Source organism: Podarcis raffonei, chromosome 5 (genome assembly GCF_027172205.1).
Source record: "Podarcis raffonei isolate rPodRaf1 chromosome 5, rPodRaf1.pri, whole genome shotgun sequence".
In the NCBI taxonomy this organism is placed as follows: domain Eukaryota; kingdom Metazoa; phylum Chordata; class Lepidosauria; order Squamata; family Lacertidae; genus Podarcis; species Podarcis raffonei.
The window spans coordinates 7,659,533-7,686,593 of NC_070606.1; the positions used below are offsets into that span (position 1 = coordinate 7,659,533).

Genomic DNA, 27,061 nt, shown 5'->3' on the forward strand with positions numbered 1-27,061 from the left:
ATCCCTCGCTTTATGGCTGAAGCTCCCAGGTCCTAATTCAACACTCTAGCCTCTCCACCGCACTGACTCTCTGACATATGTGTGGTTGGGGAGAGATTCACTTGGGCAGAGAGGGAGAGATCTTGGGCGAGAGAGAAAGAAAGAGAGGGATCTCCCTATCATATATTTAGTACAGTGGTACCTCAGGTTACATACGCTTCAGGTTACAGACTCCGCTAACCCAGAAATAGTGCTTCAGGTTAAGAACTTTGCTTCAGGATAAGAACAGAAATCATGTTCCGGCGGCGCGGCAGCAGCAGGAGGCCCCATTAGCTAAAGTGGTGCTTCAGGTTAAGAACAGTTTCAGGTTAAGAACGGACCTGCGGAACTAATTAAGTACTTAACCCGAGGTACCACATCAGGTATTAGTTATTGTATCAGTGGTCTGAATACTCCACTTAATTTAGCTTTCTGGAAAACGGGAAACCTGCTGAACTATAAATATTTATCATATTTTACATTCAGCGAAATATTTCAAATACGGTTCGGCGCCACAATGACACCCCAAATGACGTCATTGCTTCAGATGCTTTGTGTTTAAAAAGAAAGCTGGTCCACTAAGCTGAGCCCATGAATAGTCCATCTGTTGCTTGACTTGTCTCCTGTTTTGGCTGCCTGTGTCGGTTTGCACAATATCAGAGAAGTTGTCAGGCAAAGGATACTCGGGCTTTGGCCACCGGCCACATGAACGAGGTCTGATGCGAAGCTGCACCGCTTCTATTCAAGCAAGAACACCAGAAAGGAAGTATGAGCCTTCCTGAACTGGTTATACAATCCTGTTTACAACTCACTGCTTTGTTCTGGCACTGTCTGACTGATCTCCCTCATCTCCTCCTGCGCATTGTCATTTTAGTTTGTAAGCCTCAGGACAGGGCTTGTGCCTCATTTTCGTTTGTGAATAGTGCCTGCCACTATAGTTTTCTACTTGATATTAGCTGCTCCGAGAGATAATTGTTTGAGTGAGATTGAAATATAATAAATAAATAAATAAATAAATAAATAAATAAATAAATAAATAAAATATACGTTTGCCGGGCAGGATTTGACTTGGTTCATGAGTTGTGTAGCTCTCATCAATGTATATTCATTTGAAACAGACAACAGGCAAAGTGTGTTCTCCCTCATGGAGAGCACGTGTTGCGGTTGGGGCTGACGAGACACCTCACTGTTACTAGGCAAATGGTTTGGCCATCCTTTAAGCAGGGGAAATCTAGATGTTGCCATTTATTGATTGACAGCCCTATTTGTTAAATACAAGGTACGCAGCAAGGAAATTCCTCTTTTCGCTGCTTACTTCGGATCACCCGCCCTCCCTCCCTAATGTTAGGCTGTTTGCTTGACCTTGCTATGCCTGTCATGGGGTCGTCTGGTTTGGGGCAAGGGCCCGGTAGGAATGTTGTCCATTTGGCTGATTGGCTGGTGCCATTTGGTTTTGCCTACTGCGTAGCAAATTGTCACAACTTGTAAGGTTGCGGTTAGGCATTGGTCTTAGAATTGGTTGGTGGAGGGGTATGGATTTGGCTGTGCCTGCCCCTCCAAAATGCTGCTGCTGCTGCTGCTTCAAGGGTTTTCCGTTAAAGGAACCCAGGGGCTCCCCATGCTTTTGTCCGAAACCCCCTGGCAAGGGGCTAGGGCTACGCAAGAGCCCAAGGGAGCATTCTGGGGAGAGGTGAGGCACGGTTCCCAGTCCCGTCTCTCTCCCCAGGTGACTTACCCTTGCTGACTTCACGGGGGGTGCGAATGTCAGAGCTGTCCCCGTGCGGGGTCAGTTAGTGCTACCAATGCCTAAGCAACCACTCACATTGCTGTAATTTGAATAAAGTTGTGGCCAAAATTATGCCAAAAACCTTAAACAAAAATTAAGTGTCATTGTGTTTTTATTTGGGGTGTCTTGGGGACCTCGACACGCAAATGCCACATATTATTTCAAAACCAGTTATAAGGTCCAGTGTGACTATTTTAATTCAATTGTTTATTTAGTAAGTCTTGCAAGGTGTTGGTTCTAAATGTGTTCTCCCTTCCTCTCCACTGCCAAAAACGTCCCAAGGAACTAGTAAAGGTTAGACTTCTTTTTCCATTTTGATAACCATATCAGTGTTACAGTGTAACCAGATAAGTGTTTCTTATCTGATTGGTGTGTTTCTTAATTGTGAGCTACTGAAAAGTGTATTGATGTGCTTTTATTCCATTTGATTATCTATTAATCTTCTGATGTTAAATTTGCCCCACATTTTTACATTTTTCTTTAGGAACATCCCAGACCAGAATATGAAACCAAATTGCTACAGAAGAAATCCCAAACCGAAAAATGCAAAAAGACATGTCAAGATGAGGTATGACATTTCAGTTTTACCATAAAACAAAATGACTGCCTTGGTTTCTACCATCTGTCTGTCTGGTTGTTTTAACTGTATCTAGTTTTGAAATTTTTTTTGTGGGTCTTTGAACTGCAATAAAGTTTTGATTTGATTTGATTTTTACTGTATTTTTGCCTTCCATTTCTTTTCAACATGCATATTATGTTTTTCTTAGGGCTGTAACCTTTAATTGATTAAAGCCTTGGTTGAATAAACCAGGTTTTGCTCCAAAAGACAAGTTCTTGCTTATTTTGGGGTGGGTGGGTAGGGTGCTATTTTGATTTTGTTGTGTTCCTACAATTGAAAATGAAACAGATAATTTTCCATTGATGTTTTTTTAAAAAAGGATATTTATTAAAAATTTTCAATTTTTATACAAACAAAAAACAAACAAAAAAGTTTAAAAACACATATAGTTCACAATACTTAATTTTCAATGACATATTTCCCTGACCTCCTCATACCTCCCCTTCTTGTAGTCGAATTCAAATTATTTGTTCAGCAAATCCTTATCTCAAAGCATTACAGCTTATAAAAACACCTTATTTTCTATCCAACATCTTAGGTTATTATAACCTTAAATTTTTACTTATAAAAAACCATTTTTTCATATTCCTTTATACCATTACAGCTAAAAACCACTTAATTTCAATCCAACATCATTCAACATTCCTTAATTTTACAATATTTCTGTAAATAGTCCTTAAATTTTTCCCAATCTTCTTCTGCCGACTCTGATAATTTTCCATTGATAGATGGCAGTGTTTTTTTTAATGACTGATCCTTAAGTACTAAAAAAGACTCATTTTCATAAGATACACATTGACTGATATTTATTTCAAGTGAATTGCTTGGTTAACCAACAGCCTTGGACAATTCAGTGTTTCTGCTGCCACTGCCTAGACTATGCAGAGTGGGACAGTCACTGCCACATCAGCAAGCCGGCCATTTATGGTGGCAGTAGGAGAAGGTGGGGGACAGGCAGATGGAGTCTAATGCCAGCCAGTGTTGGCTGTAAGAGCATCTTGGGATCCAGCAGATTCTAGGCTGGCTTCACTCATTTTGAGACTTTCTGTTGGTAGGGATATCACAGATGTACCTTCTGGTTTCCCTCATATTCAGGAAGCAGAAGAGGTAGGTCTATGCCAATAGGAAGACAGCTGAATAGCCCAGAGCAGGGGCGCCAAATCCTGGGGGCCCAGCCCTCCCCCGCCCCAAATTTTTAAAGGAATGCCTGGGCCAGGGGTCAGCAACCCGCGGCTCCGGAGCCTCATGTGGCTCTTTTACACCTTTGCCGCGGCTCCGGGGCGGATACTAGCGAGGGGAGGAGGTGCATTGTGCGGCCGACACTCCCCACTGTGGCGGGCGCTGTACTGGCTGTGACGTCGCATGGGGGCGGTGCGTGCGTTAGTCACGCACCGTCCCGACGTCACCTTCCCGCCCGCCCGCCCACTACATTGTAAGGGGCATGTACGCTGGTCACTGCATTGAAAGGAGGCATGTACGCTGGTCACTGTTTCGAAGGGGAGTGAAGAACACACACACACAAAAAAGGTAACTTGTTAATTTAACGTTTATTTCTATGAGGAGGAGTAATTCTGAGGGGTCAAACAAAGAAATAATAAAAAGTGACAAAAAGGTTATTTTTATAATGACGAGTTTTGCGGCTCCCAGTTTTTTTTCCTTCGGAAACGGGTCCAAGTGGCTCTTTTTGTCTTAAAGGTTGCAGACCCCTGGCCTGGGCTCTTTCCTCAGAGCGAGGTGTTCTGGGCAAGGTGGACCATGAGAGTTTCTATGCCACTGTGGCATTGTTGTGGCAGCTGAAGTTTATTTTTAAACAGCTAAATTTAAAAGAGAATTTCTAACTACGATGGCAAAATAACAGCAGCACAGGCACTCCCTTTGACCACCTTAACCAGAATGCCTTTCTTTGAGGAAAGACACTGCAGCCTGTTCTCAGAGTGAGGCAGTGGCACAGTGAGCCAAGCGACAGCATTAGTAGTGGCAAAAGGATGAATGAGTAAGGTGGTGGGTTGCGGGAGAGAAGGAGCCAGGGCCATGGTGGTGGCAGAGGAAAGGAGAAAGACGTTATTGCTCTGGAGAACCATAGGAGCTGGGAGGGCAGGCATAGGTGGCTCAGTGGCAAGTGATGAAAATAAGTGGAGGAGTACTTATTTGCCACCCATCCTGACTGAGGCAATTTGCCTCTTCCTAGAGCTTGCCCAGGAATGCGGATGGTGCTGTGGTCTAAACCACAGAGCCTAGGACTTGCCGATCAGAAGGTCGGCGGTTCGAATCCCCGCGACGGGGTGAGCTCCCGTTGCTCAGTCCCTGCTCCTGTCAACCTAGCAGTTCAAAAGCACATCAAAGTGCAAGTAGATAAATAGGTACCGCTCCGGCGGGAAGGTAAACGGCGTTTCCGTGAGCCTCCCTGGTTCGCCAGAAGCGGCTTAGTAAAGCGAGATGAGTGTGCAACCCCAGAGTCGTCCGCGACTGGACCTAACGGTCAGGGGTCCCTTTACCTTTAGAACTTGCCTGGATGCTACTTGCTTCTTGCTTCTTGTGTAGGCTCCTATGATGTAAGTAATGGGCCCTGACTGCTAGCCTGCTCCCTAAAATATCACTGGTTTGCTCATTTCTATATACAGTGGTACCTTTGTTCTAAAACTTAATCCATTCCGGAGGTCTGTTCCAAAAGCAAAGCTTTCCAAAACCAAGGCACACTTTCCCATTGAAAGTAATTTGTTGTTGACAAAGGACAGCTGGACATATAAAGGGCCCTGTTACCTTCAGTTGCTTAGGGCCTCATCAAATCTCAATCTGGCCCTGCTGGATAGTAAAGCCCAATAGGCTGGTTAGTCCCTTATATCTAACAATCTTCAAGAGAAGCACTAAGTTTCAATGCAACCAGAACTTCTCAAGGGGTTTTCTCCACCCACCCAGTTCATCAAAGTTTACCATACTGAGACAAACCATCTGAATTTCAGCAGAAGCCAAAAGAGTTTCAAAGACGTGTTCAATTTCTTGCAGGAGGGTTTTACACAACCCAACAAAAACCACAATGCAGTTCATAGTGTCATAAATTAATATACTATAATGCTGCGTTTCATAACTGCTTTGGAGTAATAATTCTCCATATTCTAGTAATGCAGCTTTCATCCCAAAATGAGCGTGACTTTCTCACAAGGCTGAGGTTTCCCCATAAAAGGCAAGGAACTGCAACTGAGCAAAGACTGTAGACGATAATATTAGTTCTTCCATTGCCCAGACTATCATGGTGCATTAAAATGTATGCATTGGGATAATTGTTTCCATTAATATCAGTGGCTGTCATGCATGCATAAACCCTGACAGGATAATGAGGATACGGATAAGCTTTCTGTCTTCTACAAAGCGGATGTTTTGTCCATTTGATAAAGCTGCCAAGTTAGGAAAGTTTTAACAATATCCATATTCATCAGAGATTCGCTTTGCACGACGCTTGATCTGCTTTGTTAAGGGGAGATGTATGCATTGTGTTAACCTTTTGTGTGGACTTTGCTTTGGTCAAAACTGTGTTTGGGCTTGTTCAATGGTGTAGCTCCCATAGGAAAGCTAGTACCAGAAACTAGCATTTTCCTTAATTTTCACCGATATGTATTTATATATAGACACGCAAACAAACTTGTGTACCGGGGAGAGTTTGTGGCCAGAGCTTACTGCTGTTTTCCCCTTTCCTGTATAAAGCTACCTTTGTGGAGGGAGAAAGGGAGAGAAAGAAAGATAAATAAATAAATATGGGTGATAATAGATGCTGATGCTGGAGTCTGATGGATTCTTGGACTCACCATTAATGGAGTCCCCCTCCATTAGAATATTCAAATGAATTGCTATGCACTTGTCTAATGGGTGGAACTGTGCAATTGTTAAAGCTTCCTTTTTAAAAATACCACATTTACTCAAATCTAATGCTCACCTTTTTTGGCCAAATTATGTTGCGAAAAGTAATGTGCGCTTTAGATTTGATTACACATTTACATTCGCCAGCAAATACCGTATTTTTTGCACCATAACACTCACTTTTTTCCTCCTAGGAAGTAAGGGGAAATGTCTGTGCGTGTTATGGAGGAAATGCCTACGGGTGGCATGCCTACGGATTTTCCTCCTCTAAGAACTATGTGCGTGTTATGGTCAGGTGCGTGTTATAGAGCGAAAAATACGGTACTTTTTTTGGTTTAAAGGTTCTGGAAACTGAGGTGCGCATTAGATGCAATGGCACATGAGACTCGAATAAATATGGTACAGGTTTATTGATTTCTGAGAATGTACCAAATCAAAGGAGAATAAAAAGCCATAACTGTAGCTGTGACTGAGTGAAGTACACAGGTTGTTTATAATTTTCTTCTTCTTCTTCTTCTTCTTCTTCTTCTTCTTCTTCTTCTTCTTCTTCTTCTGTATCAATAAATATGGAGGAGTGGCTCAGAATTTACATTAGAATGAAATCAGATTAAAAGCCATAAAAAGTTGGATGTTTAGCCTGGAAAAGAGATTGAGAGGAGATATGATAGACATCTTCAAATATCTAAAAGGCTGTCACGTGGCAGATAGAGCAAGCTTGTTTTCTCCAGCTCTGGAGGGTGGGGTTCAAACCACTTACAAGAAAGGAGGTTCTGGCTGAACACCAGGAATAACTTTCTGATAGTGGAATGGAGATGGTGGACTCTCCTTCCTTGGAGGTTTTTAAGCAGAGTTTGGATGGCCATCTGTCATGGATGCTTTAGCTGAGATTCCAGACTGGATGACTGGACTGTACAATTCTACAATTCGAGGCAAAAGAGGGATAGGATCAAATGGTTGGGGAAAGGGAACAGTCTCAAACATGTCAAGGCCAGGCAAAAGGAGAATCTGTTAGAGGGGAGGGGAGTCTGATGTGTGAGTCATTGGAGGTTTATATAATACACTATATTTGGTTATAGATGTTATAAATGGAAACCATGTGACTTCAAGCCTGGCAGTGGCCAAAAGCAAAGCCCCCAATGCCTTATGTTCTGCAGTGGCATTACAGGCAATTTGAAATAATAATAATAATAATAATAATAATAATAATAATAATAATAATAATAAATTTATTATTTATTATTTATTATTTATTATTTATTATTTATTATTTATTATTTATTATTTATTATTTATTATTTATTATTTACACCCCACCCATCTGGCCACTCTGGGCAGCTTCCAACAAAATATTGAAATACAATGGTCTGTTAAACATTAAAAGCTTCCCTAAACAGGGCTGCCTTCAGATATCTTCTAAAAGTCCGGTAGTTGTTGTTCTCTTTGACATCTGGTGGGAGGGCATTCCACAGTGCCACTACCGAGAAGGCCCTGTGCCTGGTTCCCTGTAACTTGGCTTCTCGCAGCGAGGTAACCTCCAGAAGGCCCTTGGCACTGAATCCCAGTGTCCGGGCTGAATGATGGGGGTGGAGACGCTCCTTCAGGTATACTGGACCGAGGCCATTTAGGGCTTTAAAGGTCAGCACCAACACTTTGAATTGTGCTCAGAAACATACTATGAAAGCTATGTGTTTATGTTGTTTATGAAATACGGGAAGTCAAGTCATTTCTCATGTGGTATACAAGGGCACCTTTGTGCTCACAATGGGAATATGTCAACCCAAGCATTCGGCATTTTGGTTTGGTTTGGGTTTTCTCACCATACTTAACTCCATTTTATAAAGGCGTGTTCCACAAAATCAATAATTTATCTCCTGGGGATTATGTTGCAGTTATTAGAGGTTTTTATTCTGTTGTAGTAGTGTTTCTGAGCATGACACATTTTGCCATCGAGGTCTCCATGATGCAGTAAATATTTTATCTGTTAGATTGAAAGTGGGGGAAAGAGCTTGTCAGGAGTGGAACAGATACACAAGGTTGATTTATCACTCTAACAATGCCCTAAAGGTGCTAGTATTTCAAAAGGAAGCTGAAAAGGCTGGAACATTTATAATGAATGCCTAAGGTTAAGCAGCGGAACAAACAGTGAATAATTAAAAATAATTACATGCACCTGAAAACAGATGATGACAAGTTCTTTTTTAAAAAAGTGATCCGAAAAGGCTTCGATGAGAGTCCTCACCATATTGCGTGTGAGTTCTTTTATCATTGGGATTCTTCGTTTTCAAAACCCATAATTATTTATTCATAAATATGGAATTATAACATAGTAAACGATGCATAAGTATAATATTCTTACAAGCATCCACAAGAATTAAAGACAGTCACTGCCTCAGATGGCTTTAAAGATGATTAGATCAGTGGTTCCCAACCTTTTTTGGGCCATGCCCCAACTAAGTATCTCTAAAACCCTGATGCCCCCCCCCCCGCCGTGACATATAATTCTGATTATTCAAAAAGTGAGCTCCTGTTCATGTGGAGGAAGCCTAAAAGGCCATTCACATGGTCTAAATAAGCTTCCAAATTGCCCCCCTTAAAAATCAAATTGTGCCCCACGTGGGGAACCACAGAATTAAATTAAATAATTAGAACTGATACGGGATGTGGGTGGTGCTGTGGGTTAAACCACAGAGCCTAGAACTTGCTGATCAGAAGGTCGGCGGTTCGAATCCCCGCAACAGGGTGAGCTCCCGTTGCTCGGTCCCAGCTCCTGCCAACCTAGCAGTTCGAAAGCAAGTCAAAGTGCAAGTAGATAAATAGGTACCAATCTGGCGGGAAGGTAAATGGTGTTTCTGTGCGCTGCTCTGGTTCGCCAGAAGCGGCTTAGTCACACGACCCAGAAACTGTACGCCGGCTCCCTTGGCCAATAAAACGAGATGAGCACCGCAACCCCAGAGTCGGTCACGGCTGGACTTAATGGTCAGGGGTCCCCTTTACGTTAGAACTGATACAGTCCATTGTTGAGAAGTAGACCTGTGCCTACCAATTGCTGAGCAGCAAATCGTGCAGGAAGGCTCTTGTCCTCAATTGTTTCCTTCACATCTACCTGTGGGCATCCAGCTGGCCACTGTTAGTTACAGGATGCTGCCTAATCAGCCTTTGGTCTGATCCTGCAGGGTTCTTCTACTTCACATATCCTAAAATAGTGTATCCTAGCATTTAATGATTTCCCCCCCTTGAGGACTACAGTGGAACCTCGGGTTGCGAATGTGATCCGTGCGGGAGGCACGTTCGCAACCCACAGCGCCGCATCTGCGCACGTGCGGGTCACGATTCACCGCTTCTGCGTGTGTGCAAAGAGCGATTTAGCGCTTTTGCGCATGCGCGAGCGTGAGCACCAAAACCCGGAAGTAACCCATTCCAGCACTTCTGGGTTCGGCATAGTACACAACCCCAAAACGTGTAACCGGAAGCGTCTGTAACCCGAGGTACCACTGTATTCTGATTGTCTACCTGTTCAGGGAAGTTTTTAATGTGTGACATTTTAATGTATTTTTAATCTTTGTTGGAAGCCGCCCAGAGTGGCTGGGGAAGCCCAGCCACATGGGCAGGGTACAAATAAATTATTATTATTATTATTATTATTATTATTATTATTATTATTATTACTATTATACCTTCCCTTGGATCAGGAGTGGAAAGCAAGGGATCACTCTTCCCCCAAGACTTACCTTTGTATTAAAGTTGAGAGAGAAAAAGGGAGTCTAGTTCAATAAAGTAGTTCATTTTTATTTATTTACTTTGCATATTTTCTGTACCGTAACACTTGGCTTCCTTGGCTTTCCTGAATTAGAACATCAGGATTGGGGCTAGAATTTTTAAAGCATTGTTGCATTTGAGTGTCCAGGCTCCATTCAGCATCAACTGAAGCTCGGTGTGAACATGGTCAGATGTCATACCCTGAGGTAAATTCTGAAGGCAACCTGTTGTCTTCAGAGCAGCAAGTGCTCCACTGGCTTAGGCCAGTAAGAAAACCTGAGGCAGGGCTCACCCACACTTCCATTTGGTCCGCGTTTCTAGGCAAAAGTCCAGGCTTCCCAGATCTCTGTCCAAGAACTTTTCCCCCCTTTCCTCCAGCAAGAAAAGCCCCACTCTTTACTGCTGAATCAGAGCAAATGACAATCTGCGGCAAACTCAAATTGCCGTTTGCTCCAGTAAAGATCGGGTTTTCCTGGGGAAAGTGGCTGGACCAAAAAAAAAAAAAAAAATGTGCTGGGACACAGAAAGTGCAGACCTAGACCTAGAAAATAGTCACAAGTTCATAAGGTGTTTTGAGAGCTGCACATTAACTTTCCCCCTTTGTTTTACATGAAAGTGTGTTCTCATTAATAGAGAGCACGTGTTGCGGTAGGGTCTAGAAGACCACCCCTCTGTTGCTGGGCAGGTTAGTTTGGATGACCATCTCCAGTGATTTTGCAGTTGGGTTGTTGGGCAAATTTTGGTGTTGCCATTTAGGGGGTTGGACCAAAGGTTATAAAATGAAGTCACCCAGCTGTGTGCATCGGATCACCCGCCCACCCTCCCTAATTTTAAGGATCTTGGTTGACCTTGCTATGCCTGTCATGGGGTCGTCTGCTTTTGGAGCAGGGGCCTGGTAGGAATTTTGTCCATTTGACTGATTGGCTGGGGGCCATTTAGTTTTTGCCTGCTGCGTAGCAAATCATCACAACTTGTAAGGTTGCGGTTAGGCATTGGTTAAAAAATTGGTTGGTGGAGGGGTTGTGTTTGGCAGTGCCTGCCCCTCCAATGCTGCTGCGAAAAGGGAATTCCATTAAAGGAATCCAGGGGCTTGCCATTCTTTCGTCCGTACCCCTGAAGGGGGCTTAGGGCCGTGCAAGCCCCAGGGAGTATGGGGGGGGGGTTGAGGGTCTGGTGCCCGGCCCCATTTTCTCCCCAATATTGTTTTCCCTTGCTGGCTTTCGCTGGAATCCGGAAGTCAGTTCTGTCCCTGGGCGTGGGGACAGATAGTCATAACCAATGCCCAAGCAACCACTCACATTTATGTATTTTAATAAAGTTGTGGCCAAAATTATGCCAAAAACCTTAAACAAAAATTATGTGAGAAGTGTGAATCATTTGGGGGTGGATTGAAAGACCTCGACACTCAATTAGCTTCTTGAGTTGCTACAGAGTGCGGTAGCTGACATACTGAAATGGAGACAGAAATGAGGAGAATGAATGTGATGGTGTACTATTCTTCACAAGGACATTGTACATGTGAGGGATGTTATTATCATGATGAACAATCCCTCAGTGGCATTTCCATCCCCGTTTAATAATTTGCAGGATTCACGAGAAAATAAATTAGTCCTAAGCTTCACGTTGTGCATCTTGATTGACATTTCCAACTTGGAGAAAGTAACTTAACAGACCCTAAACTGAGTAATTTTAGAAAGGGATTCAGAAATAGGTTGTTGTTGTTGTTCCCAATGTCTGCTCCAGGAACTCGAGCCAAGGAATGAGAGCTCTGTTCAACTGTAAAATATTTTCCTTGAGAAAAAATGTGGAATCTACCGTCTGGGTTCAGTCAGGATTAAGAATTAGTGTAACGTGGTCACATTCCTCCAGCAGACAGATGGAGAGGGCAGGTAGCCGCAAAGCGAAACGACAGACTTTACCGTAACTCTGATCATCTCCTTGAATGGGCGAGCAAGTGGAGATACTAAGGAGGAGGAGTGGAGAGGGCAGCCAAGTGAGTAGCAGTGACTACGGTGGTGCCTCGCAAGACGAAATTAATTCGTTCCGCAAGTTTTTTCTTCTTGCGAGTTTTTCGTCTTGCGAAGCACGGTTTCCCATAGGAATGCATTGAAAATCAATTAATGCGTTCCTATGGAGACCGCTTGCCAGGCTGGCGGTGCGGAGAAGGGCTTTTCTCCCCACCGCAAGCCTTCAGGACAGGTACGGGAACAGAGGGGAAGGCGCGCAGCGCTTCTCCTCTGTTCCCGGGGCTTGCGGTGGGAGGAGGGTTTTCCTCCCCGCCGCCAACATTCAGAACAGCATTCTGAATGTTGGCGGTGGGAAGGAAAACCCTCCTCCCACCGCAAGTCTTCAGGACAGCCTTCCGAAGGCTGGCGGCGGGAGGAGGTCTCTCCGCCCCACCGCCAGCCTTCGGAGCAGCCTTCCGAAGGCTGGTGGCAGGAGGAGGTCTCTCCACCCCACTGCCAGCCTTCGGAGGAGGTCCGAGGACAGTGGGGAAGACGCGCTGTGCTTCCCCGCTGTCCCGGAGATTTCCCTATGGGCTTTCGTCTTGCGAAGGAAGCCCATAGGGAAATTCGTTTTGCGAAGCGCCTCCAAAACGGAAAACCCTTTCGTCTAGCGGGTTTTTCGTCTTGCGAGGCGTTCGTCTTGCGGGGCACCACTGTACTTCTTCCCATTGCTAACCATTGTTATACAGTGGTACCTCGGGTTAAGAACTTAATTCGTTCTGGACGTCTGTTCTTAACCTGAAACTGTTCTTAACCTGAAGCACCACTTTAGCTAATGGGACCTCCTGCTGCTGCTGCACCGCTGGAACACGATTTCTGTTCTTATCCTGAAGCAAAGTTCTTAACCCGAGGTAATATTTCTGGGTTAGCGGAGTCTGTAACCTGAAGCGTATGCATAGCTGTCAACTTACAGATTTGAAAATAAGGGACCAGCGGCCTCCAAAATAAGGGATCAGCAGCCAAAATAAGGGATTTTAGTCAAGCAGCAGCCAAACGAAGCCTCAAGCGGTGGTTCCCGCAGCGCAGCAACCCGGCAAAGGGGATGCAGCAAGGAAAACCACCTCTCTGCTGGGAAGTGCTGAGCAAAGGCGAGTCCCCAGGCAACGCGGCCGATTTGATCGGCACAAAGCATGCAAGCTCCACCCCCCCAGTCATTCTTGGACTCTTCATTGGGTGAGCAACGCAACCAAACAACACAGTTGGAGCCTCCCTCCTCCCTGGCCGGCAGGGAGGGAGGGAGAGCAGCTGCTTCCTTTGAAACCCGGGAAATTTAAGGGACATCATCAATAAGGGACAGCAGCGGGACACGGCGCTGGGATAAGGGACTTTCCGGCCAAATAAGGGACGGTTGACAGCTATGAGTGTATGTAACCTGAGGTACCACTGTATTTGTATTGGTATAAAGAGCAGGTGAACAAACAGTAACCAGCAAAGAGCATCTATTGCTGTTTCCCCCCAACCCTCTGTGAGGCAGATGAAAATGAACGGCTAGTACCATAAGTGCTTCTTGGAGGGGTGGTCGCCATGGAAACCCCTGCCCAAAGCCCATCAAACCCAGGAGCAAGTATTTGGCAATGAATTTAGTTTTCAGAAGATTCAGACGCATGGGAGGGGAAGATATTTGTCCCTTTCTCATAATGCACTGGCCTCTTTTACTCTCACTCGCCATTAGGGATTTCTTGGTGTGGATCAAAATGGCGCCCCAGTTAAACACCCCATTCAGTTTCACTCATAGCCCCATTTGGTTCTGATTCGGGGATATTTCTTTGCTCTCATGCAGAGGACCTTTTTCGATTCTATATGTGGGGGATTTAACCTCAGCTGCCACAGCTTATATGATTGCAGAAATATTTTATAGGCTTCTGCAGTTGCATCTGCTGCAAATATCTTGCTGCAGGATAACAAAGGGGGACTTCACATTTGTGAAGGATAACAAAGGGGGACTTCACATTTGTGAAGCCTGGCTTAAAGTTGTATCAGCAGAATGCCTGTATGCCAGGCGTAGGCAAACTCCGGCCCTCCAGATGTTTGGGACTACAATTCCCATCATCCCTAGCTCACAGGACCAGTGGTCAGGGATGATGGGAATTGTAGTCCCAAACATCTGGAGGGCTGGAGTTTGCCTATGCCTGCTGTATGCTCACTGAGCTTGAATTTCAGGGCAACACTGAGCAAGAGCTATATTGAGTAGTGCTGTGCAGAAAATTTCTCAATAAATCTCAACAATAGTCTTCTTCCAGTCCAACATAACAAATTTACCTCCAATAAATCCTTCATCTTTATTCACACATGTGTCTCTTTGCTGTGGTCATATATTAAAGCAGTAATCCATAGTTATTTACTTATTGTATTTACTTATTGTTTTAATTTGCACCCAGTCCCATATATTCCATTCCCATTTCCTGTTGTTCCATTTTTCTATCCTAATTTAGAAGAAAGTTCTTACATTTCCATTCTTTTTCCAGAAGTGTTGCCAGAGGCTTGGTAGCTTTTCCCTCTAAATTCACTCCAAATTGTACACCGAATCCTTTCTTTCTCAGCTCTGCCTCTGCCAGATCAGAATATTTCTTATTCTCCTCCAACAACATAACTCCACTGTTTAACTTTCACTCCTCCAGACACCTGTGTGGAAGTCCTCCCCATTTCAGCATCTTGTTGTTGTTTAGTCGTTTAGTCGTGTCCGACTCTTCGTGACCCCATGGACGAGAGCACGCCAGGCATTCCTGTCTTCCACTGCCTCCCGCAGTTTGATCAAACTCATGCTGGTAGCTTCGAGAACACTGTCCAACCATCTCGTCCTCTGTCGTCCCCTTCTTGTGCCCCCCATCTTTTCCAACATCAGGGTCTTTTCCAGGGAGTCTTCTCTTCTCATGAGGTGGCCAAAGTATTGGAGCCTCAGCTTCAGTATCTGTCCTTCCAGTGAGCACTTAGGGCTGATTTCCTTAAGAATGGATAGGTTTGATCTTCTTGCAGTCCATGGGACTCTCCAGAGTCTCCTCCAGCACCATAATTCAAAAGCATCAATTCTTCGGCGATCAGCCTTCTTGATGGTCCAGCTCTCACTTCCATATCTACTACCTTACTATTCCACTCCCTGTTCTGGCAGTTCTCCATCAATATTATTCTCCAAAGGTTCTGTGTCTTCGTTAGCCTCATCTTTCTCTGATCCATTTTCATTAACCATTTTATACGTCTCTGAACTCTTCCAATTGCTAATTCAGTAGTTGCTGCATGGTGCCAACAGTCAATGGGGTGCCGAGCAGTATTCCGCCGCCCCCCCCCCATTACTAAGTGCTCTTGGTCTTATTAACAACTCAGTTATCTGAGCCTTCACCGTATGGTCACCATAACTCAGATCACTGTACACAAATTAAAATATTTCAGTTAAAAATCACAATATACAAGTTAATTTATCTAATAAAGCCTAGATCACTACTATTGTTAGAAAGTCTGACATTAAAAAAATGTCTTTAGCTAATGTCAGAACCTGCCCAGCAGGTTGTTGCAGCTGTTGTGATTACAAAATCATACCACAATTGTTAACAATCCCCTGCTGAAGGCTATAACTGTTAATCAATGTTTATTTATATATCTACTATACATTATAGCTGATCACATGGCAAAATTATAACCTGATCATACATTGCAATAGTGTATCTAGTTTTCAGTCCCATTATGAGGCGTGCAAAATCACTCTAGAATTAAAAATGACTTGGGTGAAGAAAGAGCAATTCACTTCAGAAATGGAAGGATTTAAAAGCATGATTTCTGAGATTATCCAGTTCTTGCACAGAAAGCGTCTTAAAATACACTTTGTGATTGGTAGGATATAAATGCTCCAAATAATGATATTCAATAAACGTAAGAATTGTCAAATGCTCTTGTGCTGCCACCACCAAAGGAATGTCTTCCAGAAACCTTTCTCAGCAAGAAAGTGAACAGGTGATGATGGTGGTGAATGATTAGCTCTCTGGGCAAGTGGCAATGTGGTGACACCTGGAGTACTGTGTCCAGTTCTGGGCGCCACAGTTCAAGAAGGACACTGACAAACTGGAACGTGTCCAGAGGAGGGCAACCAAAATGGTCAAAGGCCTGGAAACGATTCCTTATGAGGAACGGCTAAGGGAGCTGGGCATGTTTAGCCTGGAGAAAAGGAGGTTAAGGGGTGATATGATAGCCATGTTCAAATATATAAAAGGATGTCACATAGAGGAGGGAGAAAGGTTGTTTTCTGCTGCTCCAGAGAAGCGGACACGGAGCAATGGATCCAAACTGCAGGAAAGAAGATTCCACCTAAACATTAGGAAGAACTTCCTGACAGTAAGAGCTGTTCAACAGTGGAATTTGCTGCCAAGGAGTGTGGTGGAGTCTCCTTCTTTGGAGGTCTTTAAGCAGAGGCTTGACAACCATATGTCAGGAGTGCTCTGATGGTGTTTCCTGCTTGGCAGGGGGTTGGACTCGATGGCCCTTGTGGTCTCTTTCAACTCTATGATTCTATGATTCTATGATTCTATGATTCTACCTCTACAGACAGTAACAACATTAAGCTGGGGGATCACAATGAACCTAGAACTAGGCATCAAAGGGAAAGAAGGCAATCAGATACGGGGGTTGTCATCTCAGTGGTGGATCTTGGGGTCTCATATTTCAGTGCAATGCCAGAATTGGGTGCCCCCCGCCTCTCACGCTCCATTTTAAATCATAGTTGGGGCATCCCTTGTGGCACTAACTAGGTTCCGCTCCCAGTGTGACCGAACCAGTCAGGCACACCTAAAATGTGTCTCTGGCCATCTTTGTGGCAGGCCTGAAGAACATTTAGTTGAGGACATGAGATTCTGCCATATGGAGCCATTGATTTTTGTGTTACTTTTTCCAAAAAAAAAGTCAACACATACCAAAAGAGAGAAAAATGTCCCCCAGAAGCTTTTTCATGTTAAAGCAAAAAACCACCCTCCTGTGAAGGTAACTTTTACTGAAATTTGTGTGTCTTTCGAAAAAAATTGGATAAAGGAATTGAGGGGATGCTTATCAAATTTGCAGATGACACCAAATGAGGAGGGGTTGCTAATGCCCCAGATTCTAAATTACCTTAACGGGTTGGAGAATTGGGCCCAAACTAACAAAATGAATTAGGGACACCAGTTGAAAGGTTCTGCAGGTAGACAGGAATAACAAGCTGCACAAATATAAGGTGGGGGACACCTGGAGTACATGTGGAAAAGATCTAGGGGTCTTAGTAGACCACAAGCTGAGCATGAGTCAACAGTGTGATACAGCAGCAAGCAAGCTAATGCTAGTCTAGGCTGCATCAACAGAAGTCTAGTGTCCTGATCAAGGGAAGTAATATTCTCACTCTATTCTGCCTTGGTCAGACCACACCTGGAATGCTGTGGCCAGGTCTGGGCACCACAATTTAAGAAGGATATTGACTAGCTAGAATGTGTGCAGAGGAGGGCAACCAATATGATCAAGAATCTGGAAATCAATCCTTATGTAGAACAGTTGAGGGAGTTGGGCATGTTTAGCCTGGAAAAGAGGAGACTGACGGAAGAGATGAGGCCATCTTCAAGTATCTCAAGGGTTGTCAAAGGGAAGATGGAGGAAGCTTGTTTTCACGTGCTCCAGAGGCTAGGACCCGAACCAATGGCTTCAAGCTCCAAGAAAGGAGATTCAAACTAAATATCAGGGGGGGAAATTCTGAAAGTAAGAGCTGTTTGACAGTGGAAGGGATTCCCTCAGGAGGTGATGAACTCTCCCTCCATGGAGGTTTTTAAGCAGAGTTTGGGTGGCCACCTGTCATGGATGCTTTAGTAGAGTTTCCTGCATTGCAGCGGGGTTGGACTGGATGATCTTCGAGGTCACTTCCAATTCTACATTTCTTTGATTCTATGAAATTCAATATTCTGTTTACCTCAGTGGAAACGACACATTGATATGCATGGTTTACTCATTTCCAACAGAAGAAAACATATGGCTATTGAGAGTCAGCAATAATCTCCAACTTTAACGGTTAGTTTGAAAACATTGAGACTCAGTTGTCAGAAGAATCTAATATAGATTGTGTATCCACTATCCACAACTATATAGATCGTGTATCCACTATCCACAACTATATAGATCGTGTATCCACTATCCACAACTATATAGATCGTGTATCCACTAGCCACTGACCCTAGTTCAATTCTTTGGAATTCAGCAAAGTTCAATACAGCAGAGTATGGAAACAGCATGTTTTTCTGTTGCCATACATGAAATAGTCCTCACCCCACCCCCTTTATGGAACAGGGAGGAAATGCCGTTTGTGGGGGGGGGGCATATTTAAGTGGGAATGAACTATCCTGAACTTGCATTTTGAAATATCACATTGTCTCTCCAGTGTGTACACTGAACTAATTACACTATCAAAAGTTGACAGAGCATCCCCAGAGCCAATTAATGATATATTTTTCTTGTTAAAACAGTAATAGCATCTAGATTTAATTGCACCGATTTCCACTTATGTCACTATGTTGCAGTGACACTGATGCATATTTGTTTTATGTGGTAAGAAAGAATGTTTTACAGAGAATGTGAAGAGCTTCTATGGAATGAAGAGACATTCCTTAATTGGACTCTATATCATCAAGAAGGCCAAGCTAGAATCACTCTTGTGACCAGTCATGAGTAAGGATAGACAAAAGTGGCTCAGTTGGTTCTGACATTCATTCACACTTCTGTCTGGTGTTTTCCATTCTGCAGCAATTGCTTTATTTGCTCAAGTTTCTCTTTACTTCCATTGGCCATTAGTGCAGAAATATACACATTTTTATATACTTTATATCATTGCACACAATAGACATTAATGTCTTAGCATGAACAAATACAAATGAATTAGTTTCTCTGTGTGTTGCCTTTCAAGGTTAATGAATTTCCGGAGGCTAACTCTGTTAGTCTTTAGCACCAAAAACAACAGAACCTTGTGGCAGCTTAAAGACAAAGTTAATTAATCAGCTAATGGCCTGTCAGAAAGCTGTCCATGCTTGAAGTTCTACCCCATGTCTACTCAGAAGTAAGTCCCATTCAGTTCAATAGGGCTTACTCCCAGGTAAGTGGGGTTAGGACTGTAGTCTATCACATTAGCACAACCACAAAGAAGTATTTTTATTGCAATGTTTATTTCCTAAATGCATACTTCATACAGAAAATAGCTGTGCATGTGTCTCCTGAAATATAACACTCAAACTAATTTATGTTTTAGATGTTTGCAGTAAACATGATTTTGTGTTTGACAGCTTTGAATCATTTATTGTGACAATGTATATTCCTGCCATGTGGAAAAGAATAATAATTATGTGCTCAGTTTGTTTTCAAATTCAATTGGAATTCGTCTGGATTACAGCAAGGAAACAAAAATTGCAAAACCAAGATTTAGGGGTTGGGTGGATGGTCAAAAATGAGCTGTCTAATCCAGATGGTTCTCCCAACTGTAATAGGCTTGGTCTTTTAACCAAGGAGCACAGATGAAGTCTACAGGTTACAAAATAGGCAGGTTTTAAAAGATAACAAGAAAGAGGATGCAGTAAGACCTAATTCATATGCATTTCATAAGAGCTGCATGTTGTTTGAATATTATTCTCCCTTCAGTCAATGCTGAGAAGACGACATGGTGGAGGGTTGTACCTATGAGAGAGAACAGTAATTTTTTTTAAAAAAAAAAAATCTAGTTCTAGACTGGAGAAGAATTGGGGCAAAAAGTCAAATGAATGGATTGGTAGACAGCAGCTAAGTACCAGCCAGGATGAGTCACAACTGGGCAAGATAAAATAGGGGCTACTTCGGCTGGTACATTGTACGTGTGAAGCAGAATAGGTGATGGGGATCAGTTGCACCAAGAAAGGGAAGGAGCTGTTGAGAGTGACTATCCTCCATTCTGGGCCATTTTCATAACAAGTTTGACTAAAGGATTGATTCCAACTCTACATCATTTTTGGGATTGCTGCTGCTTGATGCTAGTTGGCAGTCAAACACCTGTTCCTCCAGGAAGGGGACAGCTTAGCATGAATAACTGAGACCTGCCTAGACAAGACAGGGTGTCCTATTCCATCTCAGGTATGTGCTCCTAAGTTCTCAGCACAGCATCAATGAAGGGCAGAAGGGGGAAGAGTTGTTGTAGGATTTCCATAATGTTTACTTATTTCCCCGTTCATCAGACTACCTTTAATGAGTGCATGGGCCTAACACTGAGCTCTAGAGCAACTTCGCAATTCTGTAAGTATATTGACATAACTGCAGAAGCATATTTACTGATAGAGTTGGTCTCAAAGTTAATGTTGGGGTTCTTCAGGCTTTTGTTGCTTGTGGGGTTTATGTGTCCACATTAGGACCCCTCTATTTTGGCGATAGCAAAACACCATGACAACAATGAGGCTGTGCTGTTATATTTTAGATCCACCACATGTTTGGGTATTCTACTCAGTTTAGAGTATGACTGCTCAGTTTAGACCACTGCACCACTAAACAAAGGTAGAAGGGGTAAGTTGTGTGATCCATCTAGGCAGCTGGCAGATCCAGATGTATTTCAAAATGCTCGGTCCCAGCTCCTGCCAACCTAACAGTTCAAAAGCACGTCAAAGTGCAAGTAGAAAAATAGGTACCACTCTGGCAGGAAGGTAAACGGTGTTTCCATGCGCTTCTCTGGCTTCACCAGAAGCGGTCACATGACCTAGAAAAACTGTCTGCGGACAAATGTTGGCTCCCTCGGCCTGTAAAGCGAGATGAGCGCAGCAACCCCAGAGTCGTTCACGACTGGACTTAACTGTCAGGGGTTCCTTTACCTTTACCTTTATCCTTTCCAACAGACTTGGCCCATCAAGGTCCTTCGTAGGACCTTTGTAGGACCTTCGTAGGACCTTCGTAGGACCTTGTTTCTTGAACTTAATCCATTCCAGGAGTCCATTTGAGTACTGAAACTGTTAAGAAACCAAGACATGGCTTCCGATTTACTGCAGGAGCTTCCTGCACTCAATCGTAAGCCGCGCCGGGCGTTCAACTTCCGGAAAACGTTTGCAAACTGGAACACTTACTTCCGGGTTTGCGGCATTCGGAAGCCAATTTGTTCAACAACTAAGACTTTCAGGAACCAAGGTATCACTGTATCACAAACAAGTAAGCTAAGATTATGCAAATGGAGAAAACATAGAACAAAGAACATATGCTTTAGAGCAGACTCCATGATGGCAGTTTTTTATTGCATCTATATATCAGGTGCCACCATTGCATATGCACAACGCAAGTAAAGCTTTTCTGGATGATAAATCTTCAAAACTAGAGCTCTCTTCAGGGAGCAAAGATTGTCTGTTAATATGCTGGGGCATGTTTATCAAGCATCTGCTGATGAAATATTTAACATCTGCTGCCCCTACCTGCCTGTACTCCAAAATAATTTGTGGTTTTCTACTGTTGGGCACTTAAAAAAACCCCAACAATTTCTGAATGAGGCCATTGTGTGGTCACCCCTAATCAAGCTGTTCCTTTAACCTTTAGACTGAAGTAATTATAGGCCTGTCTTCAATATAAGTGGCTGGTTAGGTCAAGGTTCTCTTAGATGAGACAGATTATTTACAGCCATTTTAACTTGCCTTCAGCTCTGACTTTGGAACGGAAGCTGACCTTTGCTGAGAGAAAGATGGGAGAGTATGTTCTTTCCAATATTCTTGGGCTTCTCAGAGGCCTTCAGCATCATACACAAAAGTACCGTTTTGAACTACCCGTCAGGCAAATTTGAGAAGGATTGCTGTAGCGCCATTTCACAAGGATGAAAGAGGTAGTTTTTTTTAACCTATATGCTCACATCCTTTAGAATATGGGGGAAATGGGCAAAGGTTTTAGCCCCAGGACCGTCACCTATAATTCCGATACAACATCATCCTTTATTTCAAAACGAAAACCCCATATAATGCAAATGTGTGGAAAGAACAGCAGTTACATTATTCGAAATATTATTATCGCAAGGGACAACCTCTTACGGTAGCAGAGATGCATTTAGAAAATAATCAAATTTCATGGTGGTTAGGATATCACTTGAGATCGTTTCTTACAAATACACAAATAAAACATGAAGCTACAAGAAAATTAACAGAATATGAAAATATAGTAATAAGAGATAGCATAATGACTAAGGAATTAGTTTCCCTTTTATCCAAAACGTTTATTGAGAACCACTTTTGCCCCCAACAAAATCTAAAAAGCTGGTGGGGATTAAACTGAGAAATAAACACTGAAGAGGATAAATGGAGCAATTCATGGACAAAAGCAACTACTAGGGAACATTGACTAAAAATTGTGCATGGATAGTATTTAACACCAAGGTGCCTAAAGCCCAATCTTTCCCTCTTATGCTGGAGAGGATGCCAAATTGCAGGTACATACCAATGTATGTGGTGGGAATGTCCACAAATAGAACAATTTTGGTAGGAAGCTTTGAAAAAGATATCTCAAATTACAGCTCAGACAATCTGCATAGCCCAGTTTTTTAGCCTTGCTTAATTTATATACTCCAGATATGGACAAACTGAGAAGTAAGGAATTTACATTTACAAGCACATTTACAAGTACTTTTACAAACAGCAGCCAGAATGGTAGTAGCCAGAACTTGAAGAACTTTGCAATTAATGAATATTGTTAGGCAAACAGCCATAATGCAAAGATTGTCACAAAAATAGAATGTGGGAAGGGGAGAGCAAAAACAAGAATTTTTTATGCTGTATGGTATGATTTGATTAAATATACAGATGAAACGAAACATGGACAAGAAGTACCTGTTTATAAACATCTGCAACCTTTTAGATTTTTGCATTGCAGTGGTTGGACTAGATGACCTCTGTGGTCCCTTCCAACTCTACAAGTCTATCTATATTGCAATAATAAACAGGCAATACTCTTTAGCTCACTCATGTACCTCTGCATTTTCCAAGTTTATTTACTGAAGAATCCATTGAACTGGTTTATGTAATCAACCACATTATTATGTACTGTAAAATAATGTGTTTCATATTTATCCCCCAGTGACTCATTTTTTTGTCAGTCATGTCATGGTTTATGTGCTGTTTTATGATTTATGTTTGTACACTTTTGTAACAGAAACTTTATTATTAATAATAATAATATTATTATTATTTACTGCTTCTTTGAAGAAGTGATTGGTCTCAACCACCGTGCAAGAGGTGGCTGAGAGGCTATTCCTGAAGAAGCTTAGAGCTCTTCCAAAACCTGTCTCCCTATTTATTGGAGAATTTCTTCTCCCGCAAAACAAGCTTATGTTTTTCTGTCTCACTTGTGGAGAACTGTATAATTCGTTTAGAATCTCAGTGGGTGCTGCATGGAACTTACTTTATTGTTGAGAGAGAACTGGTGGAGATGGCGGCGTGTGTGTTTGTTTCATTAAGGATTTTCCTAGGTAAAGGTAAAGGTACCCCTGCCCGTACGGGCCAGTCTTGCCAGACTCTAGGGTTGTGCGCTCATCTCACTCTATAGGCCGGGAGCCAGCGCTGTCCGGAGACACTTCCGGGTCACGTGGCCAGCGTGACAAGCTGCATCTGGCGAGGCAGAGCCGCACACGGAAACGCCGTTTACCTTCCCGCTAGTAAGCGGTCCCTATTTATCTACTTGCACCCGAAGGTGCTTTCGAACTGCTAGGTTGGCAGGCGCTGGGACTGAGCGATGGGAGCGCACCCCGCCGTGGGGATTCGAACCACCGACCTTTCGGTCGGCAAGTCCTAGGCGCTGAGGCTTTAACCCACAGCACCACCCGTGTCCCTAGGATTTTCCTAGCTGGCTGCAATTCTTGATCTGAATAAGTCCCAAGAGGAGAAGGTAACTCATGGCATCTTCCCTTGGGCTTTAGCAGAATGGTAGGAAGCTGAAGAGGCTCACTACCTGGTCTAAGTGCACTTTGATGATATTGTTTTTAAGTTCTTCCTCTTAACCTTTTAAAAAGTTGGCTTGCAGGATGATGGGAGATAAAGATCTGGCCCCATAGCTCAAAAAGATGAACCCCCGTCCCAATCTATAACCATTACCAGACTGACTCAGTAAAGTTTTAATGGCGTCCAAGAAAGAAGGTTGTTTCTCCTTCTGAGGCATTAAAAATAGAAACATCAGAGAATGAGTTGTGCTAATGACCGAAGGAAATTTTGTCTACGTGAAGCTTGTTGGTTTAGTTTTGGGGCTTCAACTGACGGCCATATATGGAAGTGTACACATCAACGCTCTTGGCGGTGTGTGGTGTTTGGTTTGGTTTTTATTTTTTCCATGCAGATGTATGTGGCAGAGAAAAGAAATTTAGTTCTTCATGCATAATGGGCTTTTACAGTTGTATGACAAAGGGAATATTTTAAATAGCTTTGTTTGTGGAAATTTGATTGTGTGTCGAAGTACCCCAGCCACCCCCCAATAATTCACACATCACACGTCAATTTTGGTTTGGGTTTTTGGCACGATTTTGGCCACAACTTTATTTAAATACACACAAGTGAGTGGTTGCTGAGGCATTGGTTACAACTATCTGTCCTTGCCCAGGGGACAGAACTGACTTCCGGATTCCAGCGGAAGCCAGTGAGGGAAACAATTTTGGGGAGAAAATGAAGCTGGGCCTCAGTCCCTCACTTCTCACCCTCATGCTCCTGGTGGCTTGCACGGCCCAAGTCAGATGCCAGGGACAAGGACGAAAAGATAGGCAAGCCCTTGGATTCCTTTAACGGAATTCCCTTTCCGCACCACCATTGGAGGGGTAGGCACTTACCCCGCCACCAACCAATTTGAACCAATGCCTAACCGCCAACTTTACAAGTTGTGACGATTTGCTACGCAGTAGGCAAAACCAAATGGCAACAGCCAATCACCCAAATGGACAAAATTCCTACCAGGCCCCTGCCTCAAAGCAGACGACCCCATGACATGCATAGCAAGGTCAAGCAAACAACCCCCCCCCCAATACAGGGAGGGTGGGCGGGTGATCCGGTGCAAGCAGCCAAGAGGACGCCCAAAGTTGGGTGTGCAGTATTTAAAACCTCTGACCCCTCCTTCAAAATTGGCAACAAGCAATTCTCCCCAGCGACCCAATTAACCAATACACTGCCTGGGTCCCTCCACAAATCACCCAGCAACAATGGGGTGGCTTATATCCCCCACCGCAACACATGCTCTCTGCTAGGGAGAACACGTTTTCTTGGTCAACAACTTGCGAGAGTGCTCAGTTCAGTCCCTGAAGATACGTATAAACGCCCTCCACCCACCCCAAAAGAGAAAAACTCTAATGTCAAAGTCTCGTTTTCCATTTGCATCCTATGAATTGTGTGAGAGAATCTGCAGGTAAAAAAAGCAAAGTGTGTTAATGTGTGGTGGCGCATCCAGCACCACACACCTGTCACCAAATTGGGCACTTAAGACAGGCCTGAAACTCATAATTTTGGAACAGGATTTATAAAAGCTCTATGTGATTTCATCATATCCTTCACCAAACAATAAGGGATTTATCAAAGGCAACAGAAATGAAGTGCCAGAAATGACTGGCAAAAAAAGAAGAGCAGGGCTCTCATCTTTGAAGTGCATTTCTTTCTTTTCTTTTCGTTTTACCTTGACTATCCCAATTAATCCCACGGGCCTTTTACACGCGATTAAAGATATATGCATAAGTGATTTTAAAGGAGTGATGCATGGAATTCATATGAATATATACTTACTCTTTGTTCTATTTCCAGGAACTGAACTATTGCCTAATGCATTTTCCTTTCGATATGAGTAAAATAAGTATGTAGGGCTGCCTGAAAAATTGCAGTATGCATTTTTGTGCTGTAAGAAACATTACGAAGTCTGGAGGGCTGTTTTTGTGTTACAAAATTGCTATCTGGCAATTTTCTTTTTCCTAAAAGCATTTGACTAAATCCAGAAAACTAGTGATTGCTACTTCAGTGATACCCATTCTGTGTGTCAGGGAACACTAGTATTGCCATGAGAGGGGACTGAAATGTTCTTTGCAAAATTAATCCTTCAGCATCCACCACAATGTGCATGGTGAAAACACCTTGTGAAGTATTGACCCACCACTGCCAAATCAATATCTCAAGGGAGAGATGGGCAGCAGCATCTCAAGGGACACTCTGATGCTTACGATTACCACCTTGGTTTATTTTTTTTTTGCAGCCCCTGTTCCGCTGCCTCTGACAGCACCTTAAAAGTAAAAAAACTCAGCAGGTGAAGCTGGTCGCTTCATCTCCATGCCAGGCAAAGCTACGCCTGCTTAGTATCTGCATGCCAGCCTGCAGTTAAATGCATAGGTTGCCTGAAGATAAAAAGGTAAAGGTAAAGGGACCCCTGACCATTAGGTCCAGTTGTGTCCTACTCTGGGGTTGCGGCGCTCATCTCGCTTTATTGGCCAAGGGAGCCAGCATACAGCTTCTGGGTCATGTGGCCAGCATGACTAAGCCGCTTCTGGCGAATGCCAGAAACACCGTTTACCTTCCCACCGGAGCGGTATCTATTTATCTACTTGCATTTTGATGTGCTTTCGAACTGCTAGGTTGGCAGGAGCAAGGACCGAGCAACGGGAGCTCACCCCGTCGCGGGGATTCGAACCGCCGACCTTCTGATCGGCAAGTCCTAGGCTCTGTGGTTTAACCCACAGCGCCACCCACGTCCCTACCTGAAGATACTTAACTAGTTTGACTAAAAACATTTAATAATAATACGTTTATTGTCATTGTACAACTTGTGTACAATGAAATTAAATGAGCCTCCACCCAAACACTCAATCTCTTATCAAACAACTCACCACCTTGCAAGTCAATTGCACTATGCTGTTTTCCATTCAACAGCCTAACAGCCCATGGATAGATAGAATCATAGAATCATAGAGTTGGAAGAGACCACAAGGGCCATCGAGTCCAACCCCCTGCCAAGCAGGAAACACCATCAGAGCACTCCTGACATATGGTTGTCAAGCCTCTGCTTAAAGACCTCCAAAGAAGGAGACTCCACCACACTCCTTGG

General features: G+C 43.4%; 1 protein-coding gene across 1 annotated transcript in view; it reads left to right on the forward strand.

Annotated features, from left to right (window-relative positions):
• ANO2 (anoctamin 2) overlaps positions 1–27,061 on the forward strand; it is a 131,506-nt gene that overhangs the window by 59,382 nt on the left and 45,063 nt on the right. Inside the window, exon 12 of the mRNA XM_053387705.1 lies at positions 2,289–2,372. Within this exon, the coding sequence (XP_053243680.1) occupies positions 2,289–2,372 (84 nt within the window). The remainder of the gene's footprint in view (positions 1–2,288; positions 2,373–27,061) is intronic.